The sequence below is a fragment of the Ochotona princeps genome, chromosome 3 (assembly GCF_030435755.1).
Source record: "Ochotona princeps isolate mOchPri1 chromosome 3, mOchPri1.hap1, whole genome shotgun sequence".
Taxonomy (NCBI): domain Eukaryota; kingdom Metazoa; phylum Chordata; class Mammalia; order Lagomorpha; family Ochotonidae; genus Ochotona; species Ochotona princeps.
The window spans coordinates 9812031-9827805 of NC_080834.1; the positions used below are offsets into that span (position 1 = coordinate 9812031).

Consider the following 15775-nt stretch of genomic DNA (forward strand, 5'->3'; position numbering starts at 1 on the left):
GTGTTCACAAAAACACTTGTTCTAGAATGTTTTTAATGATATCATTTGCAATAGCCCCGAAAATTATGAAATATCCAAGTGCTCATCAATAGTTAAAAAAAAAAAGGCATTCACACAATGGAATATTTGAGAGAAAAAAGTGAAAGATTCGATAAATATATTTTAGCAGTATGAATGTGTCTCGCAATATAAACTGAGAAAAAGAATCTGCAAGAGGACTTAGTATAATGTAGGATTCTGTTTGTCAATTGTTTTACTTTTCATGTGAGTGTACTGTTTTCCTTTTTTATTTGGATTTCTGTGTATACCATGTTTCATTGATTCTAAGATGCGTGTTATTACTACACACTTTAGCATCTCTGAAATTGGGATGTGTATTTAAATTGCTTTCAGACAGATGACGTTCGTGATGAAGTTGTCATCTAGACATGGGGAATTTGGCCATGGTTCATACTGTCTACTTTAAGTTATATGCCTTCTTGATGTTTTATGGCCTGAGATGAATTGGTATTATAAGTATGTTGAAAAAGCTTTACTGCAGTTTGTGCAATGTGTAAATTTAAGAAGAGAGAAACAGATACTCATTAGTGGAAGGATGACTACGGTTCTTTTTCCCTGAAGAGCCTATCCTTTATGGGGTTAAGAAGAAGAGCTACCCTATGAGTAAAGGAAGGAGAGTTGTATTATTTTCCCAAAATCTTCCCTATCACAATCAATGTCATTTAAGTCAGGAGGAATTGCCATATTTTGACAGTTGGTGTGACCAACCCAAATATCATATTGAAATAATACCACATCATTGCATAGTAGCTTTAATTGCTAATTATGTCTCTTATATGAATTAGATCATCTGTGTGCATTTATTTTTATATCTCTTCAGATAATAATTTGGTTTTACCGCATTTACTTTTAACATATTGGTTACTCATTACTATGTCAATTAATTCCATAATGATGTAAATTTTTGCTGATGGTATGTTGGAGCTTTCAATTGACTGGGATGATACTCTGCTGGCTCTGTCATCAGACCAGAGAGGGTATACCTAAGAAACCGTTGAACTTGACTGGACAATAAGATGCTGGACTCTATGTTTGGTATACGCTTGCAATGGGGAAATCTCAACTGAACTTGAGCTGTGGTTATGCAATAAGGTGGAGGAATCCACCATGGGGGGAGGGTTTGGGGAGGGGTGGGGAGAACCCAAGTATCTATGTAACTGTGTCACATAATACAATGTAATTACTGAAGTTAAATAATAAATAATTAAAAAAAAAATAATTTGGTTTTAAAATTTTTAATGTCGTGATATAACATTTTATATTAACATGTTTTCTGATGTCAGACCGTCTTGTATTCCTGGGAAAACAATTTACTGTTTGCTTTTTAAACTCAGTTATCTTGCAGACATCTTTTCAAGTGATGTATGTATTTATGCCTCATGTTTAAAATGGGTGTATTATCTTGCTGCTGTGTTGATGTAATAGCTGCCTTACTGGTGTGTGCATGATTTCCAGTTGTTGCTATTAAAAACAACATAGTCGTGAACATCTTTGTTACATCTGTCTTTATAGTCTCAGGCTAGTCGTTCTGGAAATAAATTTCCAGACAAGCACTTATTATGTGTATTTTCGTTGTTTGATTAAAAACTAGATGATAATTTTAAAGGTCAAACGTTGGAAAGCATATATTTACATGTTAACAGTGGTTGTGTTTGAGGTTAATTGGCTTATATGTTTTAAACGTTTTTTAATACTAAGATGGGAGTTACTTTTTAAAACAAAATGCTTTTGAAATAAAATACTCTTTTTAGAATTCTGAGATTGTCAGCAATTACAGTTGTTGGATAATCTAATGTAATGCAATACTCATTAAATAAAAAGATTTATTGAGTGAAATGAAATTGGAGTGATAACTATTATCCATTCTCTTTCAGGGTTTTTTGATAAACTCCAAGCCAGAGAATGCCTGTGAGCCCATAGTGCCTCCACCACTGAAGGACAATTCGTCCAGCGCGTTTATTGTGTTAATTAGAAGATTTGATTGTAATTTTGATATAAAGGTACTTTTTCGTATTTTTGCTTGCTGGTTATTAGTAATTTAAGTTCTCTCATGTTCCAGAAAATGTTAAAGGCAGTTTGCATGATTATTCAGGTTAGAAATAAAGGGATTAGAATAAAATAAAGGAAAAGAAGATGAAGAAAGCGAGAAAAACAGAAGACTTACTTGTCTCACAGATGATAACAAATCATACTGAAAGCTTTTAGTGGACGTACAGGTGCAAGGCTGTATCTGTTTTATCATTCATGATTTTAGTAGGATTGGAAAGGAGCATGCAAGGATGTAAATAGTTATTATATAAGCTGCTGTGTGCAGAGTTTTCAGGTGTTTGTTTGAGCATCTAGAAATACGTAATCTGACTTGATCTAGTATAGGAGTAGAAACTTACCTTGACCCTTAAGTTTTAATGCCTGGACCCTTTAATATCAGTGTGACCACCATGCCTTCATCTACAGTGACGTTAGCATTTCACTTCTGTGATAAGTTGTTTCTGTCCCTTCTTGTGGAAGTGGACTGAACTGGCATTTCAAATGGTAGAACAGTGTATCATAAAACCAGCCTCATTGTATAGCACGTATGTGTTTTATACAAGTTGCTCAGTTGCCTTTGTTGCCAATTTGTACTTTGATATCAAGTGCAATAGATTTCCTACTCCTCAGGGTTGTTGATGTAGTTCGAATTTATACTGTTAGAAATTTTATGCAGAACTAAACTATAATAATTAGATTTATCCAGCTAGAAGAAAGTATTATTATGACATTTAAGTAATTTGCTGCAGATAAATTAAAGCTTATCTTGTTGATTACAAGGTTTAGTACACTATTAGGCTATGTGATTTCTGAGTTAGTACAGCCTTTGGTAACTAGTACGGCCTTTGGTAACCTGTTTTGGGGAGATGGTTAACTCTGAATGGTAAATGTGGTTACTGCCATCCTGACTGCGCTTGTGTGCCTTTTCATATCCTGTTCTTTTCTGTCCAGGATGGGCCTTACTGCCTTTCTCTGTTTCATCATTTACATGTTGCCTGGAGGTGTCACTTCCTTTGATGCCTTAATTTTCATTCTATTCCCTCTTTGGCAGAGTAAATTATCAGTGATCACCTTCCTCGTTAGCAAATATTTCTCTTGTTGCCTTCTATCACATTGTAATATTACTTATTTGTGAACTTTTACTGTTTAGTTTTCATATTTATATATCTGCTTTTATCATAGCGCATATTAGGGGATTGATAAAGGTTATTAAATCAAACTATGTTAATAGCTATCTGCTTACTTATATGAAGTATTAAAAATACATCATTATGTACATACAGAAAGATTTAAATTGAGCCATTCATATGTTAGAAAGGAAAATGTTAAAAAAAAAATCACTGTACTCTGGCATATGTGCAGTGTTTCTTATTTTAAATATTTTTATCTGACATAAAAGTGATGTGCTTGTGTGGTGTGCTTGTGCATGCACACATGACATAATCCCCGTCAGGGTGAATATACCCATCTCTTCAGACATTTAGAATTTCTTTATGATGAAACGTTGAAAATCCTTTCTTCTGGGTTTTTTCTTTTTTAGAGAAATAGTATACAGCATCATCACCTATGTCACCCCACTTTGCACAGAGTCACAGAACTTCTGCTCTCTGGCTGTAATTTAGTACCTTTTAGTCAGCCTCTCCTCATCGTCTCACCAGCTTCTGGTGACAACCTTTCTATTTTAATTTTTGTGAGATTAGGTTTGTTATATTCCACACCTGAGTGAGAGCGTGTGGTGGTTGTCCTGGTGACCTCCAGTTAGATCTGTGCTGTTGCAGATTTCCGCTTTTATGGCTGAATAATATTTCATTGCTTACATGCATCACATTTTCTTTTCTCATCAGCTGGTAGATAACTTCGTTTGCTTCCAGTTCTTGGCTATTGTGAATAGTGCAGCAGTAAACATGGGGGAGCAGGTGTCTAACTAGCTGATTTCATTGCCCTTGAATATATTCCCAGTACTGGGATTGCTGGATCACAGGGTAGTTAATTTTTTTTGTTTGTTTTGTTTTTGTCTTTTTTTGAGGATGCTCTGTACTTTTTTCCAAAATAGCTGTACTGATTTACATTCCTACCAGCATTGTGCAAGAGTTCCCTTTTCTTTATATTCCTACTGTACTTGTTATCGTTTGTATCTTTGATAAGAGCTAATGTAACTGGTTATGGTGATATCTAATTGTACCTTTGATTTGCATGTTCTTGATGATTAGTGACGTTGAGCATGTTTCTTGCAGCTGTTCATTTGTAACTCTTCCCTTGAAAAATGTCAGTTTAAATCTACTGCAATTTACTTGGCTAGTATTTATTTGAAAGGGAGAGTAACAGAGAATGCAGGAGGGAAAGATACATACACACGCAGAGTTCCCATCCAAGGTTGTTACGTGTACCCTCTATGGCCTTAGCTGGGCCAGCCTGACGCCAAGGTCCGGGAGCTTAATTCAGGCCTCCCACATAACTAGCAGGGACCCAGTCGCTTGAACCATCAGTGCATCTGCTGCCAGCTAAGATGTTTGTTAGCAGAAAGCTGGAACTGCGATTAGACCTGCAGCAGGAACCCAGGTACAGAGGTGTCCCAGCTGATGGCTCAGCCACTAGGCCCAACTCTGACTCCCACCTGAGAATTGAAGAGAATTGAAGGATTAATTAGTTTTTCCAGTCCTTGGGATCTAGCTTTGTTGTGCCTGTCCTGGGAAGTCTAAGTACTCCACTTACTTTCCTTGAGCCTGTATGGACACTTCTACCACTTTAGCACTAGGTGGCTCCCAAAGTTGAGTTTTGCAACAAATCTGCTGCCCGTTTATCATCACTGCTTCAGTGATGACCTGAGCTCAAATGTGTCCAAGATCCACAGTGTATTTGCCACCCAGAAGGAACCAAGGAAACAGTCATAAAGATTAGTCTGCATAAGCCCTCCCCTGAAGATGAGGATGGCCCACATGCCCAGGCCTTTGGCCACCAGTCCTGAAATGTTAGCTCACGTTGGTGCCTCCAACTTACCCAGGCTAGTATTGCACAGGGTGAGATATTGCCGTGGTCTGTCTGCTGCTGAGATGAACTCACAGTGTTGAAAGCGGCATTTACAATCTCAGGTGTTTACAAGCAATCAAACAGTCTCTTATGGATGATCAACTAATAAATCACAAGAAGTTATTGAAAAAGATGCAAATAACTAACAAGTGCAAAAAGGCAATATTCACAGCAAAAATAATTAGACACCACAAAGCTGCAGATTGAAACAAGAAAGAGCCATTCCGTAAGAAGATGAGCAAAATAACCATTCAGCCACATTAGCATTGAGCGTCACCAGGAGACGATCACTTAAAGTTAGAGATGAAAGAGAGCTGGTTCCAACTTTCTGCTGTTCACATGGGTTGTGATATTGTTGGCCGCCTGGTCAGTAGAGATTTTAATTTTTTGTTGTCTAGTTATAGTTACAAGTTTCATTGGGAGTCTACCTTTATTCCGTATCAGAGTTTATTTTCCTTGATTTCTGGTAGTCTGGTCTCCATTATGTCCTTTGTTTGTGGAGTCATGTGTGTGTGTGTTTGTTATCCTTTTTTGGTTGTAGTGTATTTGTGATGGAGGTTGTCTTATATTAGAGTGAGCATATGCTATCTGTCCTTTTGGGATTGGCTCATTTTCCTTAGCATAATGGTCTCAGCAGTTCAGCCCATTTGGATGCAAATGATAGAATTTCGTTCTTTTTAATAGCTGAGTAGTATTCCCTAGAGTACTGTAGATGAACCACAGTTTCTCTATCCAGTCCTCTGTCAGTGGGCATCTAGGCTGTTTCCATGTTTTCGCAATTGTTGATTGTGCTGCAGTGAATACAGGGATGCATGCTGCTTTCTTGTGTATCAGGTCCTTTGGATATATTCCCAGGAATGGGATTGCCGGGGCACATGGTGGGTGAATTTTCAGTTGTCTGAGTATTCTCCATACCGACTTTCATGGTGGCTGCGCTAGCCTGCAATCCTATCAGCAATAGAATAGGGTCATAATATTATCTTCTTTCCTTCTTTCTTGATGCTTGTCTAAAAAGCTATGGGTAAATCTTTTCTAACTTTAGCTTATTGGGAACAGAGCCTATATTGTATGCAGTTCATTGTGCTAAGCAGTACACTGCTTAGAACGCCAGAAACAATCAGCAGGCAGAATGGCAGAAATTTCCCCGAGATGGTCATGGGGTCTCGCTGGGCAGACAAGTTCTCCTAGTCACTGTGTTACAGTTGTTTTTCTGCGTTTTAAAAAGATTTTTTGTTTACTTTGAAGGAGTTACAGGAGGAGTTAATACAGAGAGAGAGAGATGGAGATCTTCTGCTGCTTCACTCCCCAGAGGGCTGCAACTGGCCAAAGCCAGGAGTTTCATCGGGTCATCCATGTGGATGGCAGGTGCACACACACACTTAGGTTGCTTCTGTTGCTTTAGCTAGGCCATTGGCAGGGAGCTGGGTTTCAAATTGGTTCTCAGGTGGGATGCCATCTTTGCAGGCAACAACTTAATGTTGGCCCCACAGCTGTTTTTCAAGAGCAGTGTGACTCCGTATCATTTGTCTGTGAAATCCCCAGCAGGCTGATCCCAAGTGCAGAATGTCACCTTTTTGCTTCACCAAGTCTTTTTAAAAGCTTCGTTTTTAGTGATGGATGGAATGAAATGGAGCATTCGCTGTGTTAGTATAAGAAGTAATTAAGATTTGATTGGAATAGGAGTCATCAATACCAACAAATATAAACTTAGATCTTTCATTTTAATATGCATTTTAATACATATAAATAGTTAAGGAATACCTGTCTTGTGAATAGCCTTTTTATATTTAAATTTCAATAATCAAGTATTTAGATAGGTTTAACTAGTTTAAACTGCTGTAGTTTATTACAAAGCAAAGTTTTTTCTAAAACATTTTTAGTTCAAATTGATAGCAAGCAGGAGAAATAGATGTGTGCAAAGATTACTGAAATTATTCAGGTTTGCTTAATGTCACTGTTTTTTTGTGCTAATTCTGCACCAGATACCATATTAAACCTAACTGGAAGCAGCAACATTGAAAGACCTGTAAGCTAATGACTTTGACTTTGTGATGAATAGTATGTTGCAGAATGCAATGGTTACAATATTGGAAAAGGTATTAATCCCTTTTCTGGTTGCAGACATCCTAAAGAACATTAAGAATTCTCTCTGTGAGTTGATTTTGCTGGTTTTTTTTTTTTTTTTTGAAGATTTATTTATTTATCTAGTTATTTGCAAAGCAGAGTTAGAAAGGGAAAGATAAAGAAAAATAGAGAGATCTTCCTTCTGCTGATTCATTCCCCAAGTGGCTAGAACTGGGCTGCTCTGAAGCCACGACCCAGGATCCAGGAGCTTCTCTCGGGTGGCAGGGGTCCTCCACTGCTTTTTCATATGCCCTAGCAGGGAGCTGGATACGAGGTGGAGCAGCCAGGGCTCAGACTGGCTCCCCCAGGAGATAGTGCTACAGGCAGCAAACTTTACCCACTATACCACTGGCCCCACTTTCTTTCTTTTTTTTTTTTTTTGTCTATGATGTATTTTTATTTTTATTCATTTATTTTATTATTTTTGACAATCTTTACATAGTTAGGGTTAAAAAGGTTCAAGGGCTATAGGAAAGTGGGTAAGACTATTATTTCCTCAGCTATTAAAAAAAACAAAATGCAGTTCTTTGTGGCCAAATGGGCCAAACTGGAAACCATAATGCTAAGGGAAATGAGCCAATCCCAAAAGGTCAGATACCACATGTTTGCATTAATTTAAGAGGATATGATGTTATGTAAAACATGCTATTTTATGTATATTATGTTATATGTTGTGTATAAACTAAAACTGAATTGACAGGTGATCACAGAAGATGGTTAAGAAACTGCAATTGTTTTTAACATATTGGTTACTCAATACGATAACTATTAGTTACACAGCGAAGTTAATTGTTGCTGATGGTATGTTGGGTATGCTGAGGGTTGATAATCTGATGGTTCTGCCCTCGGACCGGACAGGGTCTCCCCAGGAAGCTGAGGAACTAGACTGGACTATATAAGATGTTGGACTCTATGTTTAGTTTATGCTTGCAAAGAGGGAATCTCAACTGTACTTGATCAGTGGATATGCAACGAGGTGGAATATTCCACATGGGGGGAGGGCGGGGGGGAGGGGTGGGGTGATTCCCAGTTCCAACGAAACTGTATCACATAATACAATGTAATCAATGCATAAAAAAATTTTTTTTAAAAAGACTATTATTTCCATATTGTTTCCTTCATGTCTTAAAGGGGGATATTAAAGGAGAAGCCCCTCCAAGTTTCCCACCCACTCCAGGTCCCGGATGTAGGGCATGCTCCGAGGTTCTTGCTCACGTGGTTTTGATAGTTCACCAGTTATGAATCGCTGCCAATCTTGCCACTCCAAGCACTATGAGGTCTTTGAAGAATCCACTGATTGACAAAGTCCATCATAGAGTCTCCGTTTGCCCAGTATTTTGCTGTGGCCCCAGTTTCAAACTTCACTGACTTCTGATAGCCTTACAATAAACTTTTGTGAAATAGTGCTTTACTTACTACACTGCCTATAATTCTTTAATATATGAAATTCATTTTTATTAAAACATAAATTTAAGTTGTGCACATTAAGTAATTTTACCCGAAATAGATGACAACCTGTATTTTGACCAGTACAGATCTGTGCTGTGCTTTTCTTTATGGTAAAGAAAGCCAGCATTGCCAATAATGTATGCTGGTGCCGCTGTATTTCTAAATGATAAAATTGTTTCTCATTTTCAATTTTAGTTTTAAATTGTATTTCCCAGTATTTAAAAATTGCTTGCTTAAATACAAGTGCTGTTGAATGACTTTAAAATGATGTCACTGGGACATACCATAAGATTTTCAAAGTTCCAAGCATTTAGGTTTGTTTGCTAGTAATCTTGAAACGAGTAAGTATGTTTTTTCATACAACACAGAAGACATTTGCCAATCCTACACTAAATATTTTCTAACAAAACAAATTCAACTTCTCTGTAAGCCTAAATCAACATGTTGCAGTAGTGATGTGTCTGTTAGTGGAATACCAGCTTCCTTAGGCCAGCACCTCAAATAAGAGAGGGGAGGGTGTCTGCATGAACCTATATAAAAAGCTTCCCCATTAAAACTGCACTTTTCCTGACAGTTTTCCTCAGAATTGCTGTGCATCTAATTTTTTTTCTGCTGTCATAGAAAATGACTAATTAAGCAGAAAGTTTTTTTTTTTTTTTTTTTTAAAGATTTATTCATTTTATTACAGCCAGATATACACAGAGGAGGAGAGACAGAGAGGAAGACCTTCCGTCCGATGATCCACTCCCCAAGTGAGCCGCAACGGGCCGATGCGCGCCGATCCGAAGCCGGGAACCTGGAACCTCTTCTGGGTCTCCCACGCGGGTGCAGTGTCCCAAGGCATTGGGCCGTCCTCAACTGCTTTCCCAGGCCACAAGCAGGGAGCTGGATGGGAAGTGGAGCCGCCGGGATTAGAACCAGCGCCCATATGGGATCCCGGGGCTTTCAAGGCGAGGACTTTAGCCGCTAGGCCACGCCGCCGGGCCCAAGCAGAAAGTTTTACTTCCAAGCTCTTCAAACATAATTACAAACACAAGTATCCTAGAAGTGTCCCACATTAAATCCAAGGCACATCACCAAAGTAGAACATTTGTAACATGAAGAATTACTTTAGGTTATGATATTTTCACATTTATTTGTTTTTAGCAATTTGCAGTGCTCTATACATAGGCCAAATTTTGAACATTTTTATAGGCATGGAGTGACACATTTTTTAAAAGTACAACTACAACTACAAAGTAAATGTAAGAAGACAAAAATAACATGTGCTTCATACCCAGAATGGGCAACCTAACGCATGTGACACTCATCTCGCCCAACAAGTTTGCTGTGTTACGGCTCTCGTGTAGTGTTTAAAAGTGTAACAATTTTGTCATTTAGAAAATCCAGACTTGGCTGAGTCAAGCCTACCATGTCCCCTATTTTTATACTTTGCTAACTTAGTGATTACGATTTATAAGGATTTTGTTATGGCATAAAAATCTTATTTTTTTTAAAAACAAACACAAATGTTTTTATTTCTGTGATGTAAATAAACATCCAGTGAATAAAACATATTCCAGATTTAGAAACACTTGTCATTCAATTATGAAAAACATGTCACTGGTGTGTTGGGTGGTAAGAGTTCGGTTTTTCTTGATACTAAACACTTTACCAAATGCATCAGGCCATTATTATTTATAACTCATTCAATTTCCTTAACTGAGTAGAAGCCCATGAATTTCTGTAGGCTGTTGGTGACAAGACCGAGCCTCGGGGAAGGTCTGACATGTCTACAAGGCATTAGCCTATGGAATGTTTTCACTTTCTGTTGAAGGCCTTGCTCAGTGAGCTTCTTCCCTAATTCAGAGAAAAGCAGGGGGCGTCCTTGCAGCGGTACCCGCTGTAGGTACCTGCTGTAGCTCGGCTAAGGCCTGGGAGACCTTGCTGTGCTCCGTGCAGGCCTCCAGCTTGAGCTGCTCCACCACAGGCTGCAGGGCGCTCCTGCTGGCCCCGGGAGACAAGGTGGCAGTGCTGGGCTTGGTCGGCGGCTCGCATCTAATTTTTTTTTTTAAAGAACAGAGTTCTAATTAAGTTCAATTCTGGATCGTATACTAGAGGAAAGAATATAAAGGTAGGAGAGTCTGGAACGGAAATCTATTTGTATTAAGGGAGGAGGGGCACTAACTACTCTGATATTACAGAGCAAAACCAGTGCTCATGGTCCAAGCCTGTTCACAGTGGCCCTGCATGACTGAGAGAATCAAATCATATTTGATGCCCTTTTATTTGGAAAATCTGGGAAAAAACAAAAAAAAATCTATGAGACATATTTTTACTGTAATGACTAAAGGAAAACTTTGCGTGTTTTTTTTTAAAGGGGAACTAAGAAACAGATGTATGGAAAGTGCCCATTTGTGGTTTGTATCTTGCTGGATCACACTTAGTTGCAGTTTAGGTTGAACAATGATTTATGTGAAAGATACTCTCCCAGGCTTGAGATCTATACAGATGCAATTGTTGCTTTCTTCTGGACCACATTGTAGTGCAGCAGGTTAAACCGCTTCCTGCCAGATCGTGTTCCATAGGTACACTGCTCCCTGCTGATGCACCTGGGAAAGCAGCAGCGTGCTTGGGCTGCTGTCATCCGCAGGGGAGACCCAGGTACAGCCACAGGCTGCTGCCTTTTGCAGCCGTCTGGGGAGTGAACAGGCTGGTGGCAGATGCTCTGTCACTTGGTTTTTCAAAGAAATAAATATATCTTGTTTTTTGGTTTTTTTTTTGTAATTGTTCCTTTCCTCAAGAAACATACACTCAAACATTTAAAACGGTACCAGTGTTTTATCAAATCTGCTTTTCAGGGTAGAAATGGGTTAATTTTCTAGTAACTACAAGTAGTATGAAAAAAATAGCCTTTGATTAATTTTAAGAGAATATTCCAAAATATAAATTATTACAAATTTAGTGTTTGAATGTTTTCAGTATCTGTGAGTGAAGTAGGGTTCTGTTATTTTTTTAAAAATGATTTATTTATTTATTTGAAAGGCAGAGTTACAGAGCGAGCGGAAAGGACAAGAGAGGTCTTCCTTTTGTTGGTTTGCTCCCCAGATGGCTACAACAGCTAGGGTAGGCCAGGTCAAAGTTAGGAGCCTGGAACTCCATCCCAGTGTCCCACATGGCAGGCTTGGGCGCAGGTCATGCTGTACTGCTGTTCTCGGTGCGGTAGCAGGGAGCTGGATCTGGGGCAGAACGGTGGGACTAAAGCAGCCACTCCCACGTAGGATGCTGGCGTTACATGCAGCACCTCAACTTGCTGGGCCATGTTGGCTTCATCAGTGTGTTTTGTCTTAGACTATTTAAAAATAAAATGGAAAATTATAGAAAATGTGAATGGACTATTTTTTTAAAGATATATTTATTTTTATTGGAAAGTCAGATATACAGAGAGGAGGAGAGAAAGAGGAAGATCTTCCACCCGAGGATTCACTCCCCAAGTGTGCACAATGGCACCGATGCTATGCTGATCCGAGCCAGGAGCCAGGAACCTCTTCCAGGTCTCCCACACCGGTGCAGAGTCCCAATGCATTGGGCCATCCTCGACTGCTTTCCCAGGCCACAAGCAGGGAGTTGGATGGGAAGTGGAGCTGCCGGGATTAGAACCGGCGCCCATATGGGATCCTGGTGCGTTCAAGGCGAGGACTTTAGCCGCTAGGCCACACTGCAGGGCCCTGAACTATGTTTTCTTAGAGGTTTGTTTTCAACAACATAGCTACATTTTTTTCCAAATGTTTATGGAAGGAATAAATGAATTAGCATACTGAAAAATCCCTTGGATTTTTTTCTCGGGTCCTTGTGTTTTACCTCCCGAGGAGACCTTGCTGCCCTTCTAATTTGGTGTGCTCAATGCCCATCCCTGCTACTTCCCTATCAAAATAAACACTGTTTTTTCAGCTTTGTAAGTTTTAGTTAAAGTCATTCCTCAATTTTCCTAAGTTCAAAAATTGGTTATGGGGGCCAGAACCGTGGCAAAGTATGTTACTCCTCATGTGTGGCTCCAGAATCCCCTAGGAGTGTCGGTTAATGTCCTAGATGTTCCACTTCTGACTCAGCTCCCTGCTGGTGTGCTTATGAAAGTAGCAGAAGATGGCCAAGTGCTGGTCCCCTCTACTCACATTGGAGTCCTGGAAGAAGCTCCTAGCTCTTGGCTTCAGACCAACACAGCTCTAGCGTTGTGGTCATTCTGGGAGTGAGCTGATCCAAAACCAGGAGTCAGGAGTCTCCCCTTGGTGTCTCATGTGGATGCTGGGGCCACAAGCAGGGTGCTGGATCAGAAGTGGAACAGCCGGAACATGAACTGGTTCCCTTATGGGATACCAGCACTACAGGTCAAAGTCCAGCCCACTACAGCTCAGAACCTGCCTTTTGACAATTCTAATATTATCAGCCTGCTAATCTGGCTTATTGTCTATAAACAGTAAGCAAGCAGCTCCTTATTTTTTAGAACTTTTGGTTAGGTGCCAACTAGTCTTTGTAATTTAATTATATCCAATGTGTTTGCAGTCAAATATTTAGTACATTCAGCAGAATTTTAGTGCATAGCTCTGAGCATCAGTCTTTAAGAGAGTTGATTGGCAAGTATGTTCAGACGACTTTTGGTGAAAGTTCCAGCTTCGATAGCTGTTTTGGATTTAGGTTTGTTCACCGTGCATTCTCTTCATTCATGAATCTTTGAGTTCTTCACTTCCATGTGACACCATGTGTTTGAGGTTGCGTTTTCTGAATACAAAGCCTTGCACATGATTACTAAATGGTTGAAGTTTTATTTCTGCCTCATTGTGTTCTTAAAAATACCAGCTGCTGCTTCATTCAAAATGTAATTTTATTTGACTGACACGAGTTTTATAGTTCACAAACATGGATGAATTTTCCTTGTTTGTATTCATAAGCCTGTTGGTGCATATGTTAATGTGTTCCTTGATTTAATTTTCCTTATTTACTTTAAAAATCACTAAAAACAGCAACAAAACCCTTGGGAAGCCTTCGTATTTGTTAAAGTGTGAAAACATGCTTCTGTTCTTTGGAGTTCACATTTAGACTTACAGAATTCCTTCCTATTTTTATGTTTCTCTAAGCTCTCTATTTTAACAATTGTAAATATTAGTGGAGAACAATTTTTGATATTGCTGTAATTTGAAATTATGTTTATGGAAACACTTGAATTTTGGGTGTATGAAAGAAATACTTCTCCCCAGCTGCATGGTAATGTTTTCAGAAATTAATTACTAGAAAATAATCACATAGCCAGTTGGTATAAATCCGTTTGTACTGATGATTCCTAATAGTATGTGAGTGATAAAGCCATTTGCAAAATGGTGATTACTTTGTCTCCTCTAAGCAAAAAACTTGATGTCTAAATAACTGCAAGAGATTTTAAGGACATCCGGAGCATGCGTTTGGAAATAGGACACTACATATGTAGGTATAAGCAGGGTAAAAGGCATTGTTAGAGATCTGGAAGAATATAAACAGATAAACCTGCATAGTTTAACCAGGGAGCAGTTCTTGTAGGTACTTGCAGACAGCATGTAGAACAGGGCATGGACCAGAGCAAGCCTCATGGAGACGATGGAAGTGAGCCTTGAAGCCCACATGGGCATGCAGAAGACACTCGGGCAAGGACACTGAGGCAAGAAGGCCCTGACCTGCTGGATGTCTGCATGTTAAACCCCCACCACGATCGTCTGTTTCTGCTTCACCGCCGAGCTCTGCGTTGTGCTCAGTTACTCCGTGCCATACTATTATATAAGCTCCACGAATACTGAAATAAAGAGCAGCTTTTACTCTCCGGTTTTCAGATCCCCTTTCTCTGTCTTAAACTGTTCTGTCTTTCATATCTCCTTTTGCACGGAAAATATGTAATTTAAAACTATTTATTTTGTGTGAGAGGCAGTTACTGAGAGAGGAGGAGAGACATCTTTCATCCACTGGCTTACTTCCCAAATGGCCAGTGGCTGGGATTGGGCCAGGTTTGAACCAGGATGCTAGAACTCATCAGGTGTACATGAGGGCAGAGTGCCAGTAACTTAGGCATTCCTTAGCTACGTGCATTAGCAAAGAGCTGAACTTTGACACTGTAAGCTTATTTTTAAAAAATGTAATTTGGTCCCAGTGCAGTAGCCTAACAGTTAAAGTCCTCACCTTACATGTGCTGGGATCTCATGTGGCCACTGGTTCTAATCTCAGCGGCCCCACTTCCCATCCAGCTCCCTGCATGTGGCCTGGGAAAGCAGTCGAGGACGTCCCAAAGCCTTGGGACCCTGCACCCACATGGGAGACCTGGAAGGAGCGTCTGGTTCCTGGCTTTGGTTTGGTGCAGCTGTGGCTATTACGGCCACTTGGGGAGTGAATCATTGGACAGAAGATCTTCCTCTCTGTCTATACCTCTCTCTATGAATCTGCCTTTTGAATAAAAATAAATAAATAAATCTTTTTTACAGAGCAGAAGTGGCTTTTGCAGTAGGAACTGGGCCAGCCTAAAGCCAGGAATCTTCTCAGTCTCCAATGTGTGTGCAGGAGCCCAAGCTCCTAAGCCATCTTCGACTGCTGGCCCAGGCACACTGGGCTTTGCAATAGAATCTTCAGTTGCTCCTACAGGAGGCTGAGAGCAATGTGTTTGCCCACATCTTGATTTTGGGCCTGGAAATGTGACAGTTTGGCCATGAGCAGGGAGCTGAATTGTAAGTGGAGCTGCCAGGACATGAACTGGTGCCAATACTGGATGTGAGATGTCGACACTTGGAGGTGGAGAATTAACCGATTGATCCCTTGTGTTTAAATGTTATAATGTGAACTGGTAATTTAACACGTGTTTTACATTTAACTAATTCAAGTGAAATTCACTGAGCTGCCATGGAGCTATAAAGATGAACAAAATATGAATTCACAAAGGCACTGCTATCTTTTACATGTTTAGTGTTTGGGGATAACAAATAAAATGCTTCAGATTTTCCACACCATTGTTTCTTTCCAAGAAGCAGCTGACATCAGTGAGGTAGTTGAGTTCATCCAGGGTGCCGTAGCGGCCGACGTTGACTGCAGTGCTCATCCC

At 39.7% G+C, this 15775-nt stretch overlaps 1 protein-coding gene across 2 annotated transcripts in view; it reads left to right on the forward strand.

Annotated features, from left to right (window-relative positions):
* Positions 1–15775, forward strand: part of RNF13 (ring finger protein 13) — a 78594-nt gene that overhangs the window by 41458 nt on the left and 21361 nt on the right. For both annotated transcript variants that reach the window (XM_004597700.2, XM_058661428.1), the window contains one exon: positions 1935–2060. In XM_004597700.2, coding sequence (XP_004597757.1) covers positions 1935–2060 — 126 coding nt within the window. Of the gene's footprint in view, positions 1–1934; positions 2061–15775 lie in introns of those variants that run through there.